Genomic DNA, 27,690 nt, shown 5'->3' with positions numbered 1-27,690 from the left:
GGAACCTGCGAGGAGAACCTAGGGGTGTTGGTACCCACGGGAGAGGTGGGGGGCGGAGCCAGGCACTTACTCATTTAAATGCCCCTCTGGCTGCAGTGGCCGTGCCCACGAGATCCACTGGAGGAAAGGGTGGCGGGTGCTGCCGGTGGGCGGCTGCACGTGTGTAGTTAAATCCCCAGTTCTACTTGCTGCAGGCTCTGTAAGTGCACACCCAAGTGTACACCTCTCTTTCCCCTTCCCTCCCTGCCTTGGGGGTCAGGAGACCCAGGGTCCATACTTCCTGACCATGAGGTCCTTGAAACACAAGAAGATCCAACAGGCAGGAGGACTGGTGTGAGGCCCTAAGGAAGTAGCCAGAGAAGCAGCGGCCGGTGATGGGGGCGGGGGGGAGCAGGCTCAGTCACCCTGGACCTGAGCCCTGGGCCAGGAAGGGTGAGGGGATGCCTAGCCCTGTGAAGAGGCTCATGAGGCCCATAGGATGGTAGCATCACGACCAAGAAGTGATGAACATCCAAGGGATTGGGTTGGTGGGCTGTGACCAGGAGAAAAGGTCGATAGGGCCCCCAAAGCCATGGGGTACAGGGGAGCAGGGCAGCCCCCTGCATCTGCAGCCCCCTTTGCTTTTCTATGCTATCCCTCAAAGAATCCAGCATGCAGCCTGTCCAGATGGTCCTGCCCCAGACTCCGGCTAGTCAGCTGGGTCAAGGGTCCTGCCTGTGACCTGGGCCCTTGGGGACTGTCCCAGGTCTGGGATTCACAGGTGAGGCTCTGAGCTTGGTTGAATGAGAGTTTTAAGAACGTGCTGGAAGACCCTGTCCCTTCCCTGTTTGGTTAATTATGTTGAAAGTTACTGTGTACCTAGGGATGGGTTCGGAGGAGAGTGAGGAGGTGATGACCAGAGGAAGCCTTGCTTGGGACGAGGGGGCTGGCATAAGGGCCACTGCCAGGGCCAGGCCATGTGGTTTGAGGTTCTGAACCTGCCCCCACTTGCAGTCTTCAGGACACTTGGAGGAAGGGCCTGTTTGGGGGCTGCCAGGAGGGGCCAGCTGGTGAGACACATCAGGCTCTGTAGCCTGTGGGAGACGGATGAGTGGGACCCAGGGGTGTGGCAGGGACAGCAGGTGGGAGGAGAAAGCAAGTCCCCAGGACGGGGGGAAACAGAGCAGGGGCAGTGGGGATGCACAGAGACTGTGCTGGCGGCCCGGCGCTTGGCCACGCCCACCAGCAGCTGACCCCCATCTCGAGATCCCAGAGCCTCCACAGTCATGGCAGGTTTATTGTCGGCAACAGAGCGTCGCGACGCTCTCCCGGGGAGCACAGCTGTGGCCGTGAGGGGAGCAGGGGTGGTGGTGGCCAGGAGCAAAGCGGGTGCTGAGGTCCAGGCCTGGTCTCCTGGGCCCCGTGTTCCCTCCTGCCTCTCTGGGTCCAAGAAGCATCAGTCCATCTGGGTGTGGACCACCCTAGAGGGGGCTTTCTAGCTGGGTCCACCCTGGGCAGGAGAGGAGGGACCCTGGGGAGTCTGGGCTAGTGGCAGTGATGGCTGTGGGGCTGGCGGGGAGCAGCCAGGCCTCACAGAGGAGCAGGAACCCCCGAAGTCCCCTGGAGATGTCAGGTGGGTGATGACGGGCCAAAACCGTATCAGCTCTGGATTTCCGGACCCCCTGGGCCCCTGGCTCCCCCAGCTCACTCAGCCCAGAAGAGACCCAGGCCGTGCACCCCAACGAGAGGGACCGAGGTGAAAAGCTGAGAGTGCACGGGGGTCTCCCAGCACCTGGCGGGGCTCAGCATGTTGTGCGGGGCGGCCTCATGTCTGCAGCTCCAGGACGTGGCTGGGCTCCAAGGCGGGGGAGCCAGCTGGGCTGGACCTATGGGCCTCCCGGAGGTCCTGCAGTACCTGGAGCAGCTGGGCCACTGGGTCCTCGGGGGCTGGAGGCAGATGCAGGATGAGGGCAGAGCAGGTAGGGTCGCGCCTGTCTGGAAGGCCGGAGGGCCCCTGGGAGGGAGGCCCCACCCACCGTCCCCGAAAGGGGGCTCAGGTGGGAAGCACCTACCTCCTCCGGGGCCCGTGAGCACAGGGCCTGCCTCTGGGCCCGCACTCAGCTGTCGGTGCTTCTCCCTGTGGGTGAGGACAGGATGTGAGGGCTTCTGGTGCCCTCGCCCAGCAGGCTGGGTGACCCAGGGTGGGCCTCCTGAGCTGGAGGGGGCTCCTGGGGGCAGGGGGCTGCTTCAATGTACAGGAAAAAGTGTGGACCCAGGTCTCGGCCCCCGGTCGCCTCCCGCTTCCGCCGTCCAGCCTCCTCCTCTGGTCCCCCCATCCTCCACCTCAGCAAAGGTGCCTCAGCGGAAGGCACTTCGGAAACCAAGCTTGAACCGCGTCACTTCCTTTTCAGAGGGCCCTTGGGGAGAGATGCAAGCGGGGCCTGAAAATCCCCTCATGTTACCTGGCCATGGAATGAGTTTCATTCTTATGGGAACAGGAGACAGGGACATTTTAAGCACGGCTCCTACCCGGGGTTCACCAAAGGTCCCCAGGTCGCTCAGGTACAATCCTGTGCGCTTACACGGAGGGATGGTGGGCAGCCTCGCGGACCCTGTGCTTGAAGCTCCTTATTTAGGAACTCTGCTGGCTCAGCGCTTTGACCATCTCCCTGATCTACTTTGGATAAAACAGATCAAACTCCTCCTCGTCAGTTGCCTCCTAGGCCCTAGAGGGTCGCCTGACCCCTGACCCCTCTGCTCACGTGCTTCCTCCGCTCTTACTGTACGAGGATAAGCCTGTGTTGTTTAGGCCACGAAGCGTATGGTGACGCGCTACAGTAGCCACAGGAGACAAACCCTAGGAGAGCTGCTGAGGAGGCAAGGAGGATGCGCGGCGCCCCTCCAGGCCCCGGGGGCAGGGGCGTGGGAGAGAAAACTGCCCCCTTTCGAACAGACTCCGGGAAGCAGTGCTCTCAGGAAGCGATGGCTTGCTTTAAAATATCCCCATGCTGAACCCGCCCCCGACCAGAGATTCTGAGTCAGTGGGGTAGGGCCCAAGCATTCTGTTTTTAAAAAGCGTTCTGTGTTCGCTAAGCTGGAGCCAGGGCTGAGAACCACTGAATTAAGCGAGTTGGCTGAGGGCAATCCTGGCGCTCTGAGGGCACCAAGGGAGGGCTGGGCAGATGAGGGGGCCGGGTCAGCCGGGGGCACAGAGCAGCTACAGCCTGACCCTGGGCTTCCACAGCCCCTGGGACCTTCAACCTAAGATGAGCCAGCCTCATGCTGCAGAGATCCAGATGCCCTCCGGTGTGGCTGCCACAGGCAGGGCGGGGCAGAGCCTGATTACGAGGGAAGAGACCAGCCACTGCGGAGGGGCCCTGAGCCCGAATCCCGGCTCCAGCACCCGCCGGCACATCCCCCGGGGCTTCCCAGGCTCCGCCGCGTGGGACTCGCTGCCCCTGCACAGGCCTCCTCACCGCAGCGTGGCCTCTACACCCAGCAGGTGCCGGTAGATGAGCTGAGCCTCCAGGTCATGGTCGAGAGGGTCATTCCACTCCTGCAGGGTCACCCGGGACCGCGTCTTGTCGCAACCCAGATCTGGGGGCAGAGAGAGGACAGTTACAGGCAGGCACTGTGAGCGCTTACGTCCAACTTCCTGGAATGCAGATGGGGAAACCGAGGCCTAGAGAGGGCAAGGGACGCACGCAGGGGCCCCCAGGGCGGAGCTGGGCTGGGGGCACAGCCGGGAAGTCTGGCCCAGGGCCTGCCTGTGGCTCCCCACACTTCCAGGGGGCAGCCCCTCATCTCTCTCGGGTTCAGCTCCTGAGCCGTGACTGCAGGATGTGGGAGTTGTGCAGAATACAACTTAGGGAGCTGGACCACTTTCTGGAAGATTCCTGCCTGGAAGGAAGCAGGGAGCAGCCTGGAACTGTGAGATCATGGTGAGGGGAGCCGGGGTTCTGTGCCTTGGAATGAGCCGGCCCTGCCACGTGCTGCTTTACAACCTGGGCAGAGATGCCTGCATTTGCTAAGCCTCGGTTTCCTGCTCCACAAAATACGGCTGCCCAGCCCTGCCTCGTAGCGCCCTGGGGAGCCCCACTGCACCGATGACAAGGGTTACTGTCACAAGGCTACAGCCAGAGGCTGCAGGTCAGGTCAACCAGCCAGGGACGCCCTCGTGACAAGCTGCCACTGCTCAACCTCAGAGCCAGGGCTGGGCTACAGCAGGTGGGCCAGCTTCTGAGGGCCTGGACCCCACCGGGCTCGAGGGTCAGCCTGGCCTGCAGGCCAGGGGCTCCAAGTGCTGAGTCTCCTCTGTGACTGGGGTGCAAGAATTTTGTAAAGCAAAGGGGACTTCCCTGGTGGCACGGTGGTTAAGAATCCGCCTGCCAATGCAGGGGACACGGGTTCGAGCCCTGGTCCAGGAAGATCCCACATGCTGTGGGGCAACAAAGCCCGTGCGCCACAACTACTGAGCCCGTGTGCCACAACTACTGAAGCCTGCGCACCTAGAGCCCGTGCTCCACAACAAGAGGAGCCACCGCAGTGAGAAGCCCGAGCAACGCAACAAAGAGCTCGCCGCAGCTAGAGAAAGCCTGCGTGCAGCAACGAAGACCCGACGCAGCCACAAACAAATAAATTTATTTAAAAAAAAATTTTGTAAAGCAGGTAGGGATAAGGAAGGAAGATCTTGAGCATTCTAGAACTTTACTGTCCAAGAGGGTAGCCACTAGCCACATGAGGCCATTCATATTTAAATTAATTGAAATTAAAATAAATTCAAAACTCAGTTCCTCGGCTGCACTAGCTACATCACCAGTGCTCAACAACCACATGTTCAGGCCCGGCACATGCACAGTATTGGACAGTACAGATACACACCATTTCCATCATCACTGAAAGTTCTAGGAGAAGCTTCTCTCTGCCATCCCTCCAGTGCCCAAGGCCCAGGGTGCCCCCAACTCACAGCTCCAGTACTGGGCTGCCAGTATGGAAATATGCAAATTAGGGGGCTGTCTTCAGCCCTCATTAGCAAGGAATTCCTAAAGTGTGTTCCTTGGAACACTGGTTCTGCAAGAAGCTCATTCACTGGGCCAGAAAAGTGGTCCCTGGCAAAGGAATTTGGGAAGTGCTGGGCTACACGGTGTCAGATATGGGATTCTAACTCGTTTTCAGGCCTCCTCCAGGGCCTCTGAGGTACCCACATGCATCACACACATCAAGTGGCATTTCCCAAACCACCTGGTCACAGGACCCTTTCTGCCCAGAGCACCTGCAGGGCCTGGTTGGCCTCAGGTGAGTGCCCACAGGTGCCCAGGTAGCTCCCCGCCAGGCCAGCGAGGCGGGGCTCCAGGGGCCTTTCGGGGACAGACGCAGTGCCATGGGGCCCTGGCCTCCATCCCACCTGTCTTGTCCCTCTGGTGGCAGCAGCTCCACTTGTCCCCGCGGAAGACTCCAGGGTGGTAGGAGCCTAGCAGGCCGGTGTTGTTGATGCTGACCTTCCGCAGTGCAGACAGCCACTGGTTCAGCTCGTTCACACACTACAGGGGGCATGGGGGGTGGGCACTGATGAGAGGTCACCTCCTCCAGGAAGCTCTCCATCCTTGAAGCTGCCCTATCTCTCAGGACTACACAGTCCCTGTGAGCCCGCTCGGCAGCTTTGGGTGAATTAGGAAAGGCTGCCCTTTCTCCAGACGGATGCAGCCCGCACCTGGCACATGGCTTGGTGAGCAGAGTGTGGGCTGGATTTCAGCCACCACTGGCCCCCTCGGCCATGCCCTTGGGCAATCCACAACCTGCCAACTATATGTGGTGGCTCTGCTGTCACCATTTTTTCCCTGTGGCTCTAAACTCTGACCCAACAGGGAGTCCTTAGAGGTGGGGCCCGTGGGATGGGTCTGTGACCTCCCACCCGTGCGCCCAGGACAGTCACTCGGGGGAACAAAGCACGCCCCCTCCCACTTCACCTTCCTCCTTGCTCAATGTCCCTGCTCAGGTGCTGCCTATCAGAGGCCCTCCCTGAGCACCGCTTCTGCTACACCCTCACTCTGTCCTCTCCCCGTCTCTCTCAGTCTCCACTGGTTCCCGTTTGACATGTTAAATATTTATTTATGGGTCCATCTTCTCCCCTGGGATGGAAGCTCCACGCGGGCAAGGACGCTGTTTTGTCTGCCGCCGTAACCCCACCACTTAGAATAGTGCCTGGAGCCCAGAAGGTGCTCAATAAATATTTTTTAGATGAATGAATGAATGAATGAGTGAGTGAATGAATGAATGAATGAGTGAATGAATGGATTAATACGTGAACAGAGGAGAAAGGGACTTGAGCGTGTGCACCCAGAGCCACACACTCGCATAAGTGTGTGACTGTTATGTGTAGATACACACACACACACACACACACACACACACACACACACACACACACACAGAAACACACAAGCAGCAACTCAGATACTTGGAAATACAGTTGCCAAAAACATGCACAACGTGAAGCTTCAAGACGTGGGGACGCGCCAGTCCACGCACCGGACCACTCCCAGACCTACGTGCGGGTGCCAAAGCAGGGCCACGCAGAGACATGGGCACGGCCTCCCAGGCACCCAGACCCCAGGAGACACACACGCCGCACTCACGTCAGATTTCACACCCCTGCTGTGCCTGATGTGGCCGACAAGGGGTGGGAGGTTCACTCGATCCTCATTCCAGCCCACCCAGGCATTCTCCCACAGCACCCCTATCTGCAGGTGCCCCCTCGGCCTGGCCCACACCTTGCACTGCAGGTAGGTGGTCTGGGACCTGCCCGCGTCGTCCGTGTAGATGACCTGCATGACGTGGGAGCTGCCGAAGCTCTTCTCCTCCACCTTTTCTGCTGCCCGGATGTGGGCAAGCTTGATGAGGGTGCTTTTCTGGGCGAGAGGGGGAACAGGGGAAAGGAGGCTCAGGGTCCTAGCCGGGGTCACTCCACTTCCTATCTCTGGGCCTCAGTCTCCCCTTCTGCAGCATCAGGGGTTGGTGTTGGGGATCCAGAGTGCCTGCCCTCCCAGGAGCCTACTCTGAGAGTGACCTCAGCCAGGACAGAGCGCAGACACGTGTGCCTGGCCTCTGTGGGCTCCCAGCAGTCCTGGGAGGTCTGAGCTTTAGCAAAGGGCCAGGAAACGCAGCTTTCCGGGGCTGGAGAGCACTGCCTGCTGTGGACCAGGCCCTGTGCCTTTGCACTTATTTTCCCAACTCACCTTTGTTCTCGCAGGCCCTAAAGGTCACATCCCACCTGCCGGACCCTGCCCCACTCCTGCTGTCATCGAATTTGATGAGATACAAATGGGACAGACAGAAGCTCTGGACCTAGAACATTCATGACCCTGAGGGACTCCCGACCTGCTAAAGCTGAACTACGCTGCCAGCGCCCAGACGCTGTTCTCCTTGCTTCGGGAACTCACCAGCGCCCTTCAGCATCCGAAGGACCAGTCCCCACGGCCCTCAGGCATCCAAGCTCACCACCCCTGCTGGCCTCAGGGACAAGCAGAGAGGGGCAGTGCCATCTCTTGGGAGGAGTGGGGAAACCTGGAGGGGAGCCCTGAGGACCCATGTCTGAGCTGTCTCTGGGTGGGGCTTCCCAAAGGATAGAAGGGACAGTCCAGAGGAGGATGTGCTGCGTGTCCTGGGGTGTCTGCTGGAGATGAGGCAGAAACGAGGCAGTAGTGCGGGCGGTGCTGCACAGCGGGATACACGGGGGTGCCCAGAGGATGGCACAGCTCCGTGCCTAGGAGCGGAAAGGGGCCCAGAGCAGGGTGGGTAGCCAGGCTTTGCTCAGGGAACCCGAGGGCCGGGCAGCTGCCCAGAGTGAAAGAAGCTGGAAAGTGGGAGGCCTGGGCTGAGGGGGTCACCTGAGCTCCTTCACTCTCTCTGCCCCCACCCCAAACTGCACAGGGCTGGTTGGGCATCCCTGGAGACCTTCCCCCAGATCCTGGCTGACTGGGGGTTAGGTTGGCCCTGCTAGGGGGTCAACAGGTCCATTCAGGAAGTATGTGCTCAGCCCTTTTTGGGAGCAAAGTGCTCAGGAGAGGCCAGCCCAGGGGACGTAGTGTCTTCAGTAATACCACTGGTCTAGATCCTGCTCTGTGCCAGGCTCTGGACCCTTAGAGAGCTCATCTCATCTAATTCTCAACAACCTGGTAAGTAGAAACCATTATCTCCAATTTACAGGCCAAGACACCAAGGCTCAGAGAGGTTGACACACTTCCCCTAGGTGCACAGGGCAGGAAGCCAGGACGCCTCTCAGCCCCTCTCTGCTTCCCTGAGCTCCCAGTGCCCCATCTTCCTCATGCACCTGACCTAGAAGCCAGGGCTAGACACTGCAGCTGCTGCCCACACCAGGACCCCCTGAACAGAGAACCTTCTTTCTCACGGGTCTTAAGTGACTTTGTGGCTGACACCAGGAGCCTGCATCTGTCTGGCTTTCTTCTGATCCCGGTGGACCCTGGGATGGGCTCCGAGGAAGCGAAAGGTGCCTCCAGGGTGTTATAACCCCTCAGAGCGCTACTTGCCCTCATCCTTCCTTACCCACCTTGGAGCTGGGTGTCTTGGCAAAGCTGAGGGCCTCCGTGGTGAGGGAGAAGTGGAGCTTCTTAAAGGAGGAAGACATGAGGGGGCCCTTGCCCTTGGTCCTGTGTATGAAGAGCGGCCCCTCCTTCACCAGCGGCGCCTGCAAGCTCAGGGCCCGCTGCAGGTCCAGCTCTGTAGGCCAGGGAGGGAAGGTGACAGGTGAGCCCAAGGGAGGGGAAGGAGGGGCGGACCGAGGGCGGGGACTGGGGCGGAGCAAACTTCAACAGCAGGTTGTGGGTGGAGCTGCGAGAGGCACTGAAGGGGGCGAGGCCGTGGCACGGGGCGGGGGCGAGGCCATGGGACGGGGGCGGGGCAAACGTGATCGGCGGGTGAGGGCGGGGCCGCACGGGGAAGCGCTCACCCTCTTTCTCCTGGATGTCTACCAACTTGGTGATGAAGTCCTTCAGCTGGGCCACGCCCTGGCGCACCGTGGGCTGCAGCGGTTCCATCCAAGCCTCCTTAGCCCTGGAAGCTGGTGTGTCCATGTTGCCCACATTCTGGACCGCCTGGGGGTTGACAGCAAGAAAGGCCAGGCTCTGCTGGGTCAGAGGCCGGGCCACTGCCGCTCCCCCCACCCCCACCCAGTCTGTACTACTCCCACTGTAGACGTGGAGGTTGAGATGGCACAGGCTCTGCTCACGGGCCTACTCTATCCCCACTGGGGGTCAGGGGTGAACGATCACAGCTTGAGACCTTTCGGGGACTTACAGTTGAGACCACTTGGGCCCAACCTGGTGACCTTCCTCTGCAGATTTAACAACAGATTCTGCTCCACTGGGTACCCTGGCCCCAACCTGGTGCCAAACACATAAGTGCAGTCTGGGAGTGAGTAGATCTGGGGCTTAGAAGACTCCAGTTCACCCCTGACAGGCTGTGAGGCCTTGGGCGACCTCCTACTGTGGACCTGTTCCCTTATCCATGAGACTGGGTGACCATGAGAAAGCTCTGTAGACTGTGAAGAGCAGTGTCACATGAGGGTACCGTGGCCTGCCACAAGGCTTTCCTCGAGCCAATGGGGAACACACGGCAGTCCAGGCAAGGACCCCTATTCAGCAGCCAGCTAAGCACCTCCCGCCAGCGTCCACAGCCCCGGACCTTGGCCAGCAGGAGCAGGGTGCGGCTGGTGCGGGCGTCCGCGTGCCGCTCCCGCAGGTGGAAGAGCTTGGGCGCCATGATGGCAGGAGAGATGAAGCGCAGGCACAGGAAGCTGGTGACGGCGATGAAGGGCACGTTCTGGAGGGGTGAGCGAGCGTTGGGGGCTGGACTCCCCTAAGCCTGGGCTCTGACAGCCCCTTTCCCTTTGGCGCTGTCCCCACAACTCCGCATCAACTTCCCACCCCGGGCCCCAGCCCCGCCCTCGGCTTCTAACCATCAGGCCCTTCCTACCACATCTTGGGGCTCCACCACTTCTTTTCCCCCCACTTTGTCCCCTCCGCCCAGCCCCACCGGCAGCGAGCGCACCTCGTCCTGGGCGCTGGGGAAGCGCTCGCGCACGCGCCGGAAGAGCTGGCGGAAGGTGGCGCGGACCACGGCAGGGCATGCGCGAACCGAGCGACTGAGCGAGCTCAACAGCGCCCCCAAGTGGGCGCGCAGCGTCTGCGCGCTCTGCTCCAGCACTTCAGCTTCGGTCTGCGGGCGGTGCAACCCGGAGCACCTGAGTGAGCCCGGGGCAGACCCGCAGAAAGGTCGACGTCAGCGCTTGCACTCATGACTCGGACAGGGGCACCCGGAGACACAGGCGTAGAAAGACATCAGCCAAGACAGGGACACAGAGACCACGCCCAGGTGGGCAGTGCAGACGAAAGGTAGACCAGGCAGAAAGAGCACTTAAACACACACTTGAAGAAAGGGCCTGACTCCCCGCCCCCCCCCCACCGCGCCTTCAGGGATCACCCCTGGCCTCACCCTACATCCTTGACCTCCACCTTGCTGGGGTCCAGCTCCACGTACTTCTTCTCCTCAAACACCCTGTCAATGATGGGGCCCAGGACGCCGTGCAGATACCGCATTCCAGCCACCTGGGGGCCACCGCGAGCCGCATTGGTCCCATCTCCCACCTCCTGCTGCCCGCCATCTTCCTCGCAGCTGGCCTCCCAGCCACCTCGGGCATCTATCCACCCAGGATAGAGCCAGGCACACAGGGGAAGGTGGCTCAACAAACTGCAGCTACATGAATGAATGAATGAATGAGTGAATGAGTGAATGAAATTCTTATCCTTAAAGGGCCCTGGACGGGAGACAGAAGAGTCAAGTTTAAGTTTCAACTCTGTCTCTTAGCCTCTCTGAACCTCAGTCTCCTCATCTATAAAACAGAGACAATATACTATGCAAACTCACCTTCAGAAAAGACTCCATGGACTTGGAGGCCAGAGAATTGCTTCGAAACAGGGTGTTGGCCTCACCTACGAGCAGAGGTCCCCATGGGTAGGGGGTTGGCAGAGGGACAAGGCTTTGGGGAGGAGGATGGAGGACCTTGGGGCTGGGGGCTCGGGGCTGGATGCTTAGTAAAGAGCCTCCTGGCCACCTCCCAACCCAGCACCCCACCTCTGCCTTTTGCTCTTTCTTTTGCCTCCTAATCTGACCCTTCTCCCTCCTTAATCGGACCCATCAGCCTCCTACAGGAGGACTTTGAGGTTTCTCTCCTCCCAGCATCCCTGGAGTCCTGGGCTCTGGTCCCCCACCATGCCCTCAGACCGGCCACTCCCTCCCAGGCCTCACTGGTGCGACCCAGCTCTAGCTGAAAGAGCAGGTCCAGGAAGTCTTTGGCCAGTCCCTGCCCCAGGAAAAGCTTGAGCAGGGTGGTGGCCACGTCCTGGCGGCATTCCGTGCTTGTCGTCTCCTCGATGAGTAGGATCAGCTGCCCTGGGCTCTGCGGGAGGCAGCAAGGAGAGGTGCAGCTGCAGGACGCACAGGGGAAGCCAAACCCTTCACTCTGAGGACCGCAGAGGACCATGGGGAAGGGGGGGCACTTTCCCAAGGAACGGAGGGGCCCTGGGCACTGGCTGGTGCCTTACCATCCTGACAACTCAGGTCTCTGCTCTTCAGAGTGGGTTTAGAAGGACAGGGAGGACACACGTACTGTCCCTGGACCCTCCCACCTTCCCCCAGGGGCCCCCTCACCTGGGTGCCCAGCTTCACCTCATGGCAGAGCAGCTGCACCAGGGGCTGGTAGCAGCCGGAGGGCAGCACCATCTCGTCCCGCAGCCGCACCTCCAGCTGCAAGGAGCCCAGGTTGCCCCTGGAACGGGCAGCCTGTGACCTCTCCACCAGGGACCCAGGCTGCCCGGGGCCGTGCCCCCTTCCCCACTGCCTCCGTTTTCCCTGCGGTCTCTCCGTGCGTGCCCTCCACCGTGGTTCCCTACACTGCCTCCCCTCCCGTTTTCTGCCCGGGCTGTTCTCTCTGTTTGGAAAGCTTTTCCTGCCTCCATCCTCCATCCGTCTTCAAGGCCTGGCTCCCCGCCACCTCTATACTCCTGTGGACTCTAGGCTTCACCCATGTGGACTCTCCAGCCTTGAGCCTGTCAACTCCCAGAAAATAGCTCCCGCATGTATATATTTTACACCGGAAGCAAATCAGATCCCCAAGCTTCAAAACAACCTGCCAGGGGAAACTGAAGCTCAAACAGGGTAAGCACCTGGCCACATCAGACCTAACTTCCAAGCTCCCTTGCTCTGACCCTTCTAGGGGAGGCTGATGACCAAGGCTTGACAGTCTCTACGGCCCTCTGCTACCCACAGCACAGCACGGCTAAGTGACACGTGGCTTCTAGAAGCCATCAAGTCTGCCGTGGCTGGTTCTGTGGAAACGCCTTGGAGCTGGACACAGGCGTGTGCCCAGCCCCTGCCCTGCTGAGGGTGGGGATGGGGGGGCCTGGGGCCTCCTGTGGAGAGACAGAGCTGAAGCATCCGAGGGGGAGACACTGCTGGTCCTCCACTTCCGGACTAAGTAGTGGGCAAAGAGGCCAGAGGGCTCCCTTGATAAGGCTGCCAGATTTACCAAAATAAAAATACAAGACACTCCGATAAATTGAGTATTTGTAATATATGTTTGTCTCAGATGTTGGATGGACATACACTAAAAAATTATTCAAGGTTTATCTGAAATTCAGTTTTACTGAATATCCTGTATTTTATCTGGTAATCCTATTCCTGGAAAATTGGGAGGAGCTATGGCTCAGGGACACTGCCTCAGAGCTCTGGGGACTTGAACACCGGGCTAAGTAAGGTCTGCAGAGAAACCCTTAAAGGGAAGGTATCTGAAGGCTTGTTCTAGAATCTGACAGAAGACAGAAGGCAGGAGACGTGTATTGCCTTGGAGCCCTGAGGGCAGGGCTGAGTCCAGGACTGTGAGAAAGAGGGAAGAGGCGGGATCCGGCCAGATGGAGAAGGATGCTGGCCTGGTGGGCGAGGGCCACAAGAAACCTGGGGCGGCATCACCCACCCGTTACCAGCACACCTGTCTCCCTTCTGGCGCCAACGTTCTGCCTCCTGGGGCCCAGAGCCCGCCAGCCCTGCCAACCCTGCCACCGAGCCACAGGCACTCACTCTTCTCGCCGACTCTTGGACTGGTCGGGCTGCAGCCGGAACCAGCCCTCCTCCTGCTGGGCCGCCCGGAGTCTCTGGACATTGAACACCACCTGGGGGTGGGGCAGAGGCGTTATGGGTCGGGGGACATCCTGGGGCTGGGATCCTCAGGTCTCTTCCTTGCCAACTACTGTTCTTTTAAGAGGGGGTACCTTCCGAGGGTCCCTGAGCGCCAGTGGCTGGCTCTGGGGAGTCCCGGGCCTCCTGGGGATGGCCGGACAGGATGGCCGGGAGGGAGGCCGGGCGGGTGTGGCCTGAAGGGGCAGGGTGCTCACCTTGCCCAGGAAGTCATTGCGGCTGACAAGGTCCCAGTCCCAGGCCTCCACGCACAGCGCCTCCGCCGCCCCCTCTTCCAGCTCGAATTCAAACGTCTCATTCCAGCGTGGGTAGCGTGACTTCTTCACGATCTGCCCAGAAAGGGGTCAGCGGGGGCAGGGCTGATGCCATGCGGCTCCCCAGGCCCAGCCAAGGACAGACCCCCCCACACCGCACCTTCCCCGCAGGGGTCCTGATGCAGCTTCCTCTCCTCGGTCCGGGCAGAGGCCCCGAAATAGCAGAGGTAGAAACTTCCTGTCCAAGCCCCTACTCGGTTCTCAAGTGGGGAAATTGAGGCCCAGAGTGGGTAAGGCACTTGCCCAAGGCCACACAGCAAAATGGTAGCAGGTTGCACTGAGAACCCTGGTCTCGACGTCCTCCCCGCTCAGGACTGAGCTCACCACCCTGGCTGTTCCCCAGAGGTGAGAAAAGTCGCATGGGCAGCTGTTGGACTTTGCAGATTAACCGCAGGTGGGCTGTCTCGGCCCATCTGGGCCAGGAGTGAAAGGTGGCTGAGGCCACAGGAGCTGGCACCAGAAGGGCTTGGACCCACTGTGCACTCTTGGAGAGGTGGCCCCGCTTTTCTAAGCCTCCTCTGTAAGACTGCAGGCCCAACCTGACCTCCCAGGTGATGGTGAAAACCCCCCTGCCCCCTCCCGGTCCCCCAGCCTCCTCACCGAGGTCTCCTGCGTCCGGCCGTTGTAGCGCACTCGGACAAAGGGGTCAGATGCACCATTCCGGTCCTTGGGGGCTAGGTCCCTGCGAGGGAGGAGAGCATCCACTTGTCACCAAGCGTCCCCTGGGCTAACACCCCACCACTGTGGGGTAACCCCACGCCGGGCTGGAAAGGCCTGGGCTCATCCTGGGCCTGGCCAGCTGGGTGGCTGTCAGCCTTCCAGCCGTTCCCACCACGGTCACCCCATGGACCCCTGGGGTGGGGGCGTCCTCCAAGGCTCCTTCTGACTCGGCCGCTGCAGGTCGGCCGCTGCACCTCCTCTGGCGGGCGGGGCAGGCAAGGCAGGCTCAGCCGTGGGTCAGCCCGGGCCAGGGGCGCCCCCCCTCCCCCTTTCCAGGGCAAGGGCCACCTCCCTGAGGCTCGGTTTCCGCATCAGTAAAATGGAGAAGATAATCCCTTGCATTGAGATGATGGGCTTCTAGAAGGCCTGTCCCCACAATATCCCCCTCACTTGAGGGAGGCCTTGGTGGGCGGCCCCGACCACCATCCTGCCCTCTCTCCACAGACGGCCCTTTATGAAGCCCAAGGCTGGCCGCGGTGCCCCCAGCTTAGAACCCTCTGGAGGAAGCTCAAAGCCCAGCCCCATTCCCTTCCCTGGAAGTATTATTTTCTGCTCTTTTCCGTCTTTTCCATTTTATGCCTCTCGTGACTGCTTTTCTTTCCTCCTCAGAACTGTCTAATAAAATTCCAGAGTTTGGCCTTGAGAATCTGCCCAGAAAGATGAGGAGGACATGTTCTGTTTCTGCCACGAAGGCAGCTCCTTACGGGGGTTGGAGCCAAGGAGCCTGGGGGACGAGTGCCCTCACACGCCAGACAGAGGGCTGACTGACCACTGCCCCCCCTCCCACCCAGGCACTTGCTAGGAGGAGGCCGGGCTGGCCCAGCCGTCGTGTCCCCGACAGTCTGGGCAGCGTGTGTGCGTGTGTGCGAGTGTGCATGAGCGTGTGAGCATGCGGGTTACAGAGAGCCTGGCCCGGGCGAGGCTGAGGAAGGAGGAAGTGGGTGAGCAGAGGCGTGGATGGCCCATGAGGATGACAGAGCGTGAGGGATGTGACTGTGATTCTGCCCAAGGCCAAGTCTTTTCCAGCTGGCCTGCCTCTTCCACATACCCGCCCCAGGACAGAAAATAAAGCCGGTGGAGCCGCAGGCCTCATGTTCAGGAGGGAGGTCTTCCTCCCAGCGTGGCCAGCCACCCCGCGGCTCCTCCACAGGTGCCGGCCCGCCGGCGTGTGCCTCCAAGGGACGCAGGCGGAGGCTGGGGGCCACCGCCTGCTCCCACCCCAGAGCCAGGCAAGCAGCCGGCAGAGGTGAGTTGGAGCCAGACAGGAAGGTGCTTCTCATGGAGTATGTGTGACTCACACTCAGGCCCAGATGGGAGTGGGGCCTGCAGCTAAAAACACCCTGCTAGGGGTGGGGGGTTCCCTGTCACAGGTGACAGGCCCATCTTCCCATCCAAGTCGCTGTCGCTCCTGGAGAGAACCCCGCCCCTCCCATCTGGAGGTTTTCAGCAACTCCTTCCAACCCCCCCCACCCCACCGAGGACCCCCACCCCACCGAGGACCCCCACCCACCTCACAAGTCGGGCCAAGTTCATATTGAAGTTAAAGCCAGGGAAGCCCAGTCTTGGCACTGGGGCTGTATGATCAGGGTTCAGGGTCCCCTGTCACCCATCACCCCCACTGCTCTAGGATGCCTGAATTTCCAGCATTAGAACATCATCCCTTCCCCTAAGAGACACAGCCTCCTGAGTGGGGTCACCTGGGAAACGTCTTCAGGTCAGAGAAGCCGCCCCCATGTGCCCAAGAGCCCGCTGTCCAGGGAGGAGGCATGGGGTCAGGAGGCGGACTCGGGGGAGAGGAGGCCCAGCGTCCACAGTGGGTTTCTCTAGTTGTTTTGTTTGTTTGTTTGTTTTTGCGGTACGCGGGCCTCTCACTGCCGTGGCCTCTTCCGTTGCGGAGCACAGGCTCCGGACGCGCAGGCTCAGCACGCGCAGGCTCAGCGGCCATGGCTCACGGGCCCAGCCGCTCCGCGGCATGTGGGATCTTCCCGGACCGGGGCACGAACCTGCGTCCCCTGCATTGGCAGGCGGACTCTCAACCACTGCGCCACCAGGGAAGCCCGGGTTTCTCTAGTTTTGTGGGGCCCACTGCCTGGTCTCCCAGGGCTCACCTGGCCTCCAGCACAGAGCAGCGCAGCCGGCAGGCCCGGGTCCCCAGCACCACTTCCAGCCGCAGGTGGATCTCGCCCTGCACCTCCTCATCAGGGTCGACCTCCGTCAGATGGGCCCATCCACTGAAACCTGAGGGGCCGCGACTCAGCCAGGGCGCTGGCCCTTCTCTCTCAGCCCCTCCAGGCACCACGGGCCCCTGCACAGGCCCCTCGGAAACCTCTCAAGCTCCCACGAGGCAGGGGCTGCTGTCCCCAGTGACAGATGGGGAAACTGAGGTTCAGATGCTGAACAACAGTGGTTAAAAGAGCCTGGGTCAAAGTCCAAGTCCTCACCCTTGGGCCACGCTGCACTTGGTGGCCCTGACCCTGACCCATCCTGGAACTGGCCTCTCTGCCTCAGTTTCCTCATCTCAAAACAGGGGGAGAGTGGCTCTCGCCCAGGGGTGCTGGGAGGAAGGCCTAAGCCCAGACGGGGGTGCGACGAGGCAATGGCATCATTAGGGCCACTGGCCCCCAAGGGACTGGCTGGGGCCACAGGCAGGACAGGCCTCAGGCCTGGCAGGGGCCAAGAGGCTCTATGAGTCAGCAGACGCCCCTGCCCCCAGGCCTGCCCCAGCCTCACGGACAGGAGCAGGTGTGTGCCGGGAAGGCCCCTTGAGAGTCACAGGGGCTCCGGCAGCAGAGTCTGAGGCATCTCAGAGCTCCTGGTCTGAACCTTCACTGGCAGATGGGGACTCAGTCCAGAGGAGGCAGCACCACGTCACACGGCGAGGCTAGGGCAGGGCTGACCCTCCAAACAATGTCCGCATCCCCAGAATCCTCCAAGGCGCTCTCCAGCCTGGCCCCGCTCCAGGCCGACCCCTCAGACTTAGGACACTAGGACCCAGGCTGAGGGGACCCCGTGGGGTACAGAGCCAGCCAGACTGGGAGGAGGGGTTCCCACACCTGGGCCATGCAGCATAAAGAGGCCCCTTCCTCTGCCTGCAGACGCCTCAGATCCCACCACTAGCAGCCCCTCTTTGCCCTGGGGGGATGTGGTCCCAACTGAGGGCGGGGAGAATGGGGCACGGAGGCCGGGGTGCAGGAGTTGGAGAGGGCCACAGGCCCTTCTGGGGAGGGTAGAAATGGCTTTTCCTGAGCATGGGGGCCTGAAGGAGCCCAGAAGAAGGGTCTCAGAGTGGAGGATGGGCCAGGGACTGGGCAGACAAGTGGGGGGCTAGGGGAGGGAGGCCAGGGGAGGAGAAAGAGTGGGCTCCCTCCCGGGATCTTACCCTTAGGGTGAGTAGCCAGGGTGTCCCTGGTAAGGCAGACCTTCCCGATGACGTCGTCCCGGCTGGAGGGTGGAGAGGGAGCCAGAGCTGGGCGGGGCTCGGTGCGGAGCCCAGGACCCCCTCCCACACAGGTTGGGGCCCCTGGCGGGAGCAGGGAGACTGACACTCCAGTCACTTACCGTAGCCCACGGAGCTGGACCCATGACCCTTCTGTAGGCCCTCTCATGGGCATGGGATATGTTTCCGCACGTGGACTGACACACATGCCCACAAACATGCCAAGCTCTTCTCTCCGGGGGCCTGTTTCCTAGCTTGCATCCCCGCGCACACACAGCCCAGTGCACGTGCACACGCGTGATGTGGTGGGAGCACAAGGAATCCACACACACATACACAGACGCCGCACATCCAAACCCTGCACCTTCCAGATCCCCCGGGCTCCCCCTCCCTCCAGGCTGTAAAGAAGATGCCGTGACCAGCAGTCCCAGCAGTGAAATGGGCCAGAGAGGGACAAGTGGTGGGGTCTGGGCCCCAGCTGAGGACTGGGGTTCCACCCACCTGAGGGCATCCTCGTCCATGACGTAGAAAGCCACCGAGTGGAAGGTGGGCAGCAGGTGCACCTGATACTCCTCGCCCCAGAAGGGGCACAGGGTCTTCCACACAGTGGCTGTCCTGCAAGAGAGGACCCTCAGCACTTGCCTGGGCCGCCCGCAGGCCCCGGGCTGGAACAAGGCGGGGCTGTGTGGCTTGAGCCCACCTTTCCCCACAGCTGCCTCCATTCCCGGGAAAAACTGCTCTGCTAGGTGATGATTCTCCCTGTCCCGGACCCACCGTCCATCACCAATCATTCCCTCCTGACCTTCCTCTCTGCCCTGGGTGGGGCACAGGCTGCATCTATCAGGCCATTTTCCATTGGGGGAAACTGAGACCAGAGTTGGCAGTAGCTGGCCTCAGGTCACACAGCAGGACAGTGGCAGAGCCAGGACCAAAGCCTCCCCCTGGCCCCTGATGCTGGACAGACTCACTGTAGAGGCAGGGGGATGGCCAAGTTGACTCTGGAGACAGAGAGTCCTCCTGGGGGCCCTGAGAGCCAAGGTCTGGGTCCTGACCCACAGAGGTCCTGTATGGGCAAAGCCTCACCCAGTTCTGGCCGAACCCCCCAGGACAGGACCTTCATCACATAGGGCTCAGCAGGGTATGTGGATGTGGGGAAGCTGCAACTCCCCAAGGACCCAGATGAAGGCTCAGGGGATCACCTTCATCCCAACCAGTTCTTGGACAGGTCACTTGAACTCTGGGGCCTTGGTTTCTCTGTCTGTCATTGAGACAATCAGAGCATGCATATCTCCCCCCTCATGGTGCCCATGCTCAGGAGAGAATCTGGAAAAAGGCGTCTGCAGTGAGAAGAACTCTGTACGGCAGCCTTGGTTCTCAATCAGCAGTGGACACCCAGATGGGCAGAAGAGCTGAGCTGAGCTTTGGCCATGAACTTTGAGGCAAAGGCCTGAGTGAGAGAGGGGACCAAACAGCAAAGACCCTGCCAGAATCATGGAGCCCATGGAGAAAGGGATGCCCAGGGGAAGCGGCCCTTCTGGACAAGTTAGTTCTTCTGTAAACAGGATGTGACCCTATTGTACGGAGCACGCTGGAAGCATTAAACGGGCTGGAAAAGGTTTCTCACAGGGCCTGGCAGAGACCACATTCCCTAAGTGACGGCTGTGGTAACTAGTCATCATCATCTGTCCCTTCTGCGGGTTGTAAAGAGCGACAGAGTCGGGGAGAGGCCCTTGCCTGAGCACCCAGCCCACGGTAGATGATCCCTCCGTGGGCGTTAAGGTCAGCAATTAGCAAGCCTAGTGGGTCTTTCTTACCTCCTAGCAGGCTGTTAGGGCCTGATGGGCTCCAGGGAATCAGACGCTCCAAGCCCTTGCCACGCACATTTCACAAACACACACACACACACACACACACACACACACACACACACGCACGCACGCACGCACGCGCGCGCGCGCGCGCGCCAGATGCGTGAGTTCAAACGGGCCCGGGGCAGCCCATCTCACTCACCCTCGGGTGGGGGTGGGGCGAGGGCGGTACCTTATGATGGGCTCGTGGTCCACCTTCACGATGCAGTAGGGATCGCTGCTGCCCGTGCTGCAAGAGACAGGCGGGGAGGGGCTGACTGATGGGGCGGCCGGCCGTGGGCACCCCTCCTTCCTCCTCCAGGGGCTCCCAGCGACCCCAGGAAAAAGACAGTCAAGGCTGAGGCACCAGGTCCTGGGCTGGGACCCAAAGATTCCTCAGGCAGGAAAGTACCTCCACCCTCGGTCTGGGAGGGGGCTGGTGAGGCAAAGGCAGGATCGCGCGCCAAGGCTCCCCTGCCCGCTGCTGGCCTTCAGCGGGGGGGAAGGTGCTTCTCCTTCCTGCTGGCTCCCACAGCCCCCCCACCCCGCCCCACCCCAGCCAGGGAGGACAGAAACAAGTCACAACAGCCTACCCCCAGCCAAGTCAGCCCCTCACTCTCTCCGCTCAGACTTGCTTCCTCCAGTGCCTCCCGCCTGGACTGTCCTCCCACTCCTCCCAAGACCCCTCCTCAGTCCCCTTCACTAAGAGCCCTCTCCTGTCCCAGAGGCCCGGAGTAAGGGCTCCCCTGCCATCCCCCCGCCAGCCCCCTCCCTGGCACGTTTCCCTCCATCCCAGCACTGCTATGAGGTACTGTCGTCAGCTGCCTTCCCTACCCGTCTATGAGCTACCTGAGCGTGGGGACCACTTCTGTGTTGACAGGGTCCCTTGAGTGTTTGTTGGATGAATGAATGAATGAACGAATAAAACCATTGGCCTCAAGCTCCCAGCCATCTGGAAAAGAACGAATGCGCCAGGCAACCCAGACCACTTGGTTCCTCCTGTCTCTGTTGGTGGGGAATTGATTCCTGGGGTTGAGGGCAGCACCGGCCTGGCCCAGGGCCACTGTTGGGCAAGAAGCGGGGGCGGCCTGTCTTCAGAAGTGCCCTTCAGGCCTGGTATCCATAAAAAGGAAGTGTATTTGCATGTTGGAGGTTGGGGAATTCCAAGCCCAGCTTCCCTTCTCAAAAGGGAAGAGGAAGCTACTGGAGACAAACATCTCCAAAGGTTCTCCTTACACTGATGGGAAATGTCTCCTAAGACTGGGCACTGCCCACTGCGCAGCTCAACGAATGAATCCCTACTGAACAGTGAGGTTTGGGGCTCCTGTTGCAGGCGGGGTCACTGGGGTGGGCAAAGGCCTGCGGGCAGGAACAGACCTAGTGTGCAGGGCTGCCATGAGCTGGGGGGCTGGATCAGAGGGGCGGAAGGGGGCAGTGTCAAGAGTGGGCTGAGGCCAGATTTAAGGACCTGCGCCCAACTGTGGCTGGCCCAGCCTGGCTCCTTGTGGGGCCTCTATATTTAGGTCCTTGGCAGTCTCCAGGCTGTGGGATGGGGAGGATCAGGGTAAACCCCAAAATAGCCCCGGGCCCGTCCCCAGGGCCACTGGGCGTGGGAGCCAGTGGGTCACTGGTCACCATGAGACTCAGCTCCTGTATGGCTGACCCAGGCCCCCAAGGATGGGAGGAAGCATGACAGAAACAGGTGGGCTCTGGAAGCTGTTGGTGATAGGGTGCACAGCTGTGCTCTGTGCCCTTAAGGGGACTAAAAACCCATGAGTGGAAGTGGCCGGGAGGCAAGTGGTCACTGTGTGATGACGCCCTTCCTCAGAACTGCCTCAGTCAAGATGGGTCACCATGGATGAAAGTGAACTCCCCGTCCTCAGAAGCATGCAAGTCCCAGCTGGAAGAGATGCTGCTCGGGAGACAAGCTGGGGCTGATGAGGTCCAGTGGGGCAGGCTCACCACCCCCCGTGCCTCCAGCACTTGGGGAGGGTCTCCTGTGATCTCCAAACCCCCGCCATGCCTAAGCCAACGCTCTGCATGGCATTTGCGAGGCTTGGTCCCCACTGAGCCCCCCCGGCAAGCTTGCAACCTGGGTCCAGCTCGGTTGGCCTGTCAGCAGCAGACTGGGTTTGAATCCTGACTTCTCCCCCTACTGGCTGTGTGGCCTTGGAAAAGGACTTTCCATCCTGAGCCGCGGTTTCCCCATCTACAAATGGAGCATATCTACGTTATAGGGTTAATAAGAGGATTAAATGGGAAGGTCCTGGACACATCTGAATCTCCCCTACTGTGGACCAGGCGTCCCAAGGGACCTGGCATGCCAAGACGAATGAGTCATGGTTCCTGCCCTTAGAGTCACGTGGTGCAGGCAGCCCACGAAGAAGCAATTGCTATCAAGGGCTTTGTCCTAATTCCAGCTCACCCGAAGTGCCGGAAGGCATGGAGCAGGGGCAAGGAACCCTGCCCAAGGGCACCAGGGAAAGTCCTGAAGAGGAGTAGAGGTTTGGAAGAGGTTTTAAAGGGTGAATAGGAGTTTTCCAGTGAACCCTGAAGGGGAGTCCTTGAAGGCAGAAGACTCACACATGTGCAGAAGCAGGGCTGTGAAGGCCAGTAGCCCAAATGTGAGGGACTGGGGTGGCGGAGGTTCACAGCTGGATTTAAGAGATGGTTGACGGTCAGAGCTGTGCACACCAGCCTCTATGCGGAAGGCAGAGGAAAGGAGGTAGGGGGAGGTGAGGAGGCAGGAGGGCAGGGCAAGGAAAGAGATTCTGGAGGCAGAACGCTCAGAACTTGGGGGCCCCTCCCCTGGGGATGGAAGCACCTGGTGGTGTCCCTCAGCTGTGCAGAGGCAGGGCTGGGCAGGGAACCCGGCACCATGGCTCCCAGGTAGGCAGAGTCCACAGTTTCACCGCCCTAGGCTGCTGAAAGCCTAGAGTCAGGCACTAGGGCCAGCGCTGCAGGGATGGGGAGGGAGGCAACAGATGGAGGGGCTGCTCCTCCCAGGCGCCACCAGCCAGAGGAGGCCAAGCTGACCTAGATACCAGTGCCCGCATGGGGGGCGCTTAGATGCTGGGCCTGGAGGCCGAGACCCCTCTCAGAGCTCATCTGCCTTCCCACCTGAGAGACCACATTCCCAGCTCCCGCCCCAACTCCCCCCCACGCAGCGAAACCCACCTTGAGACAGCCCGCCCAGCACCCTCCCTCACCCATTGCCATGGCAACTGCTGAGCCAGGCCTCCTCAGGCCCAGGGGGCCTTGAACTGGAACTGCTCATGGCGCTGAAAGTGCTGGGAAACTCACAGGGGCCACTGTGCGCGTGAGGGAGATGCCCTTGGCCTGTCCTCCTGCACCCCACTCCCCAGTCCACCACCTCTCTGCATCCGGGAGCTCTCTGAGGAGCCCGGGGGTGGGGAGGCTGCCAGACTTTGGACCATATGCTGCCTCCGGGCTCCCCCGTCCCCGCCCCCTCCTCTAGGCAGCCAGGCCCCTCAAGCTTCGTACTTTCCACCGCTCTTATCCGAGAGGGATTCCCACCTCCAGTTTACAGCAGGGAAACTGAGGCTTTGGGGACAGTGAGCTGCCTAAGGCCCGTGCAAGGGAGCCAGTGATGGGATTGGACTGCTCAGCTCTGGTACCTATTGAGGAGGGTGGGGGCTTCAGAAACCTCCTCGAACCTGGCCAGGGGCCAGGGAAGGTCCTAGGAGTCAGTGCTTGTTAGGAGCCCTAGACTCAAGGCCTTGCTCCGCCACTTGGAGCCAGCATTTCACGTCTCTGAGCCTCGGTTTCCACATCTGTAAAATGGAACGGTGAGAACGACCTTGCTGGGTGGTTGTGAGGATTAAAGGCAATGGCTCAGGTAAAGCCGAGGCTACAAGAGCAGCTACTACCCAGCCACCCCATCCTGCACCGGTCCCAGCCTCTTGACCTAAGGTCCACTCTTCAGGCCAGCCCCTCCCTTCCCAAATGCACAGCAGGAAGCCCCAGGACAGCCCCTGCGCCCCATGGTGTTTCCCCTGCACTCCCAGGTACTAAGGGTTCCAGACCTCCTGAGGAAGACCCCTCGTTTCTAGGGGGGGCACCCCACACCCTCCAGCCACACCCCACTCCCCCCCCACACCGGCAGTGCATGGAGACAACTCCTTTTCGATGTCTCCCCCACGCCCAGCTCCTGTCCTATCAAAGCCCCTTCCCCTCTTGAGGGGCCGTTCTCTCCCTCCCTATTCACTAAGGACCCTTACAGATCCCCGCCCCCTCCCCAGACCCCGGCCCTTCCCTGTCACCCCCTGTCCGGTGCTCGCAGCAAATCTCACTGTCCCCATTTCCCTGCCAGTCTCCCACTGCAGCCACACTCGCCACACCCGCACCACTGCTCTACTTGTGGGCGGGCCGTGTGGACCCCAGAAAGGTCAGGCAGGCATAAGGGGCAGCTTCCCTCCCCGGAAAGTTGGGGTTCCCTCCTCCGGCCGCGCTCACATGTCCTTGGCGGGCAGGTTCTTCCCCTCCACGATGCGGATGAACAGCGAGCTGCGCTTGGCCATCGTGGGTCCGCGACGCGGGGTCCTGGCACGGGGGAGCCGGACGCCAGGGTCCAGGGCAGCGGCAGGCGGCGGTCTGGCGGGCGCTGGACTGGGCGCAGGAGGGGCGGGCCCCACTGGGCCTGGTAGGTAAGCGCGGGGGCGGACGAATCGCTCCCACTTCATTCACCCCGCCACCGCCCCATGTGAGGAGGGGGGACACAGCGCCCGGGAGGACCAATCGGAAGCCGGGGCTCCCCGGGGTGGGCGGGGCCGGCCCGAGCCGCGGCGCTCATTGGGCACCTGGGGCGGTTTAGGGGAGGGGCCTGAGCTGAGGGGTTGGGGAGCGCTGGCTGGAGCTGAGGGGCGTTGGGCGCCCGTCTAGTCTAGTGGAGCCGTAGGGCCCCGGTGACTTGCGCCACGGGTCCTTGTGGGCGGCGGGCGTGGTCCGAGTGCCTGTACCCAGGCACTCAAGGGCTGTGGGCCCGAGTGTGCTCTGGGAGGCGTGAGCAAGTGCGGGGATGCGCGGGGGTGGGGGGTGGGGGGTCGTGAGAGGAGGATAGCCCTGGCCACCCGAGGCTGACGCTTGGAGGCCCTGCAAAGGAGTAAACTGAATGGATGAATAATCGGATGAACTTAGTAAACAATAGGAGTGTGTGTGTTAGAGCTGCGTGGACCCAGAAGGAGGGGAAGCCGGACAGCTCAGAGATTTGGGGGATCCAGAGGTGCGGGGGCCAGTCTGAAAGACCTGGATTATTTGGGTGAACCTGCTTGTGAGGAGGGACCTTTCTCAGTCTCACCTCATTTACGGCTTTTACATCCCCTCAGTGGGGATGTGGGAACCTGGATGAGGCGCTCAGGTTCATAGAGGGGAAATTACTTGCTGGAGGTCACACAGCTGTCCCCTGGCAGGGCTAGGTCTGGCTTCCCCAGAGCTCCGTGACTGAGGGCCTTTCCACAGGGGGCACGACCTTTCTCCCAGACTTGGTGTCTAGAACTGAGTTTCTAGAATTGTCCCTCTTCCCAGATCTAGAGGTCACAGTCCGGGGCTGGCACAGCAACAACTGGCCCTGGGCAGCTGGCTCCCGGTGAAGGTATTGCCCCAAGCATGACTGCAGACTTGGGTCCTAGCCCCAGCCCCACTACTCCCTTGCTGGGTGACGCTGGGTGGCTCCCTGAACCTCTCCGAGCTGGTTCCATTTCATCACCTGCAAAGAGGGAGCAGTGACACCTGCCCAAAACACCCAGGACACACTTCGTGTCGGGGTGCCTAGCAGGTTCTATTTCCTGTCACATTTTGTTTTCTTTTCCTATTTTGTTATTTATACACTACATGCATGCTTTTCCAAATTCAGAAGGCATTGAAGGTTTACAATGCCTTCAGTGAAAAGTCAGTCTCTCTTCTCTCCCAGCCACTTCCACTCCCCTGAGGCAGCCACTATTCCTGATCCCTTGTGCATCCTTTTGGACAGTCTCTGCCTACAGTGCATCAGCAAACATGTGGTTTTCTTTTCTTTCGTTCATACACAAATAGTAGCTTAGTGGTTACACTGAGAGTTTCACTTCTTTTTATCTTGGAGAGCCGTGCATATCTGTACACAAAAAACACCCTTGTTCTCTTTGCCGCTTACCCAGTTTTCTGTTGTGTGGAGGTACCATCCATCATCTCTTTGATGTCCCCTGCTAGTGGATGAGCAGGTTGCCGCCATCATTTGCTTTCACCGAACAATAGCATGGCTCACATGTCATTTTGCACGTGAGCAAATGTAACCAAAGATAAATTCCTAGAAATGGAATCCCTAGGTCAGAAGACATGTGTGGGCGGGACTTCCGTAGGATGTGCCAAATTTCCTGCTGCAGTGGTGGTTTCAGTGTACACAGCCATCAACATACAGGAGAGTGCCAGCTCCCCTGTGTCCTCGCTAGCACGCTAATTATCAATCTGTGACCTTTGGCTAAGTGATCAGTAGGAAAATAATGGTTTCTCAGCGTACTTAGGGCTATTTTTTCAGGTGGTTTATCAAGGCCCTTATCAGTCATCCTCAGCTACTGAGATTTGCCCCCTCTGCCTGTTCATCCTTCAGGCATGCGCCCCCACATCCCTGGGTTTGGGCGAGGCCCCCTGGGGAGTAAGAAGAAGTTTGTTGGCTTCTTGGTAAATTTGGGGCTCACTCCCCACCACCGTGGGCTGTTCTCCCCAGAGCCTTCAGCCTACTCAGCCCCAAGCCAGGCTCCCCTCCCCCACTATGAATTCTAGACCCACGCTGATCTGGTCATTGTCCCCCAGTAACCTCCAGTTTGTCACGAGCCCTTCTGGAGTATAGCTTCCAGAGTGGGGCTGGGCCTCCCTTCTGTGCTCTTGCTTCACAGAGCAGACATGAACAGATCAAACCCGCCCTTCTTCTGGGCACTAGATCTTTTTTTTTTTTTTTTTGCGGTACACGGGCCTCTCACTGCTGTGGCCTCTCCCGTTGCGGAGCACAGGCTCCGGACACGCAAGGCTCAGCGGCCATGGCTCACGGGCCCAGCCGCTCCGCGGCATGTGGGATCTTCCTGAACTGGGGCACGAACCCGCGTCCCCTGCATCGGCAGGCGGACTCTCAACCACTGCGCCACCAGGGAAGCCCTGGGCACTAGATCTTTAATGATGCTACTCACAATCCCCTTAGCTTTGGGGGGCCACACTTCCCAGATTTCTGGTTTGAAACAACAGAAACCAATTCGGACTAATTTAAATAGAAAGGGGTTCATTAGAGGCTATTGAGTGTGTCATGGATTCTCCGGGAGAGCCAGAGAACCAGGCCCAAAGGCCACACCCAGCCAGGGACAACGCCCCAAATTACACGCCAGAAGCGGCTTGGTGCGGACACCCCCACTGACGCCCTGGCCAGACCCCTCACCTCATGCCGACTCTGGACGCCAGGTGCTGCCAACACGACTGTTACCCAGCCGCACCCCCTGCAACCCCATGGAGCTGGGAAAGCTGGGGCGGCATCTGTGCTGGGAGGGGCCTGCCTCCGAAGATGGGGTGGGGGGAGGGAGGAAGGCCCTGGGCAGAGGAAGGGGGTTCAGGTGCTGGGCATCCCAAAGGGTGACGGCAGTCCCTGCAGGGTCTTGAACTTCTCCATGCTGCACCCCAGATGACATCCCTTTAGCACCCACTAGATGCCACCTGGACTCTGGGCACCCACGGTTTTCTCATTTGGTTCTCATGACAACCTGTGAGTAGGTGCTGTCATCCCTTTTCTCCCGGTGGTTCCCGTGGTGTCCGGCATCCTGCATCACTCCACTTCAGAAGAAAGGGAGGAGGCTCCGTGGGGGCTGCCGAGAGGGCCTCAGGCTACTGCCCACCCTGACCGCATCCCCACTGACACGCAAGACCCTTTCCTCTGCACTGCCCGGTCCCCGGCCCAGTGTCCTCAGAGCACAGCCTCTGAGCACAGGGACTCCTGGGGCAGAATGGGGTCTACACAGAGGATTCAGCCAGGGAGGCAAGCCGAGCTTCCAGCACTTTCCCAGAAACCAGTCTCTGGGGAGGGGGTGAGTCAGAGGGTGGGACGGGGAGGGGAGCTCAGCCTGGCTCCACCATCAGTCCAGACCCTCCATCTCCG

At 60.4% G+C, this 27,690-nt stretch overlaps 1 protein-coding gene across 4 annotated transcripts; it reads right to left on the bottom strand.

The window, feature by feature from the left end:
• Nucleotides 1-342: 342 nt before the first annotated feature.
• Nucleotides 343-24,234, bottom strand: RASA4B (RAS p21 protein activator 4B). Of its 4 annotated transcripts, none has more exons than XM_079945560.1 (21): nt 24,039-24,234; nt 19,756-19,812; nt 18,217-18,330; nt 17,659-17,720; nt 16,388-16,517; nt 14,160-14,241; nt 13,443-13,574; nt 13,129-13,220; nt 11,704-11,821; nt 11,302-11,452; nt 10,921-10,985; nt 10,489-10,601; nt 9,970-10,237; nt 9,679-9,816; nt 8,945-9,089; nt 8,546-8,715; nt 6,750-6,887; nt 5,384-5,519; nt 3,456-3,576; nt 2,052-2,116; nt 1,681-1,926 (listed from the first exon to the last, which is right to left on the bottom strand). In XM_079945560.1, the coding sequence occupies exons 1-21, from the start codon at nt 24,101-24,103 to the stop codon at nt 1,805-1,807; spliced, it is 2,484 nt and encodes an 827-aa protein (XP_079801686.1). In that variant the 5' UTR covers nt 24,104-24,234; the 3' UTR covers nt 1,681-1,804. The 4 variants fall into 4 exon arrangements, with proteins under 4 accessions (XP_079801685.1, XP_079801686.1, XP_079801687.1 ...); XM_079945561.1 differs by having other exon boundaries at nt 10,045-10,237; XM_079945559.1 differs by having other exon boundaries at nt 343-2,116; nt 10,045-10,237.
• Nucleotides 24,235-27,690: the final 3,456 nt, after the last annotated feature.

The sequence above is a fragment of the Stenella coeruleoalba genome, assembly GCF_951394435.1.
Source record: "Stenella coeruleoalba genome assembly, chromosome: 15".
NCBI classification, from domain to species: Eukaryota; Metazoa; Chordata; class Mammalia; order Artiodactyla; family Delphinidae; genus Stenella; species Stenella coeruleoalba.
This window is presented reverse-complemented; position numbering and strand designations above follow the sequence as displayed.

What these genes read in the sequence shown, in the direction of transcription:
- RASA4B (XM_079945559.1), bottom strand. Translation starts at nt 24,103, where the DNA reads ATGGCCAAGCGCAGCTCGCTGTTCATCCGCATCGTGGAGGGGAAGAAC. An exon ending in TCCAAGAGTCGGCGAGAAGA is followed by an intron (nt 11,822 to 13,128) that starts GTGAGTGCCTGT and finishes TGCCCGTTCCAG; the next exon opens with GGGCAACCTGGGCTCCTTGC. An exon ending in CCAAGACACCCAGCTCCAAG is followed by an intron (nt 6,888 to 8,545) that starts GTGGGTAAGGAA and finishes CCTCTCGCCCAG; the next exon opens with AAAAGCACCCTCATCAAGCT.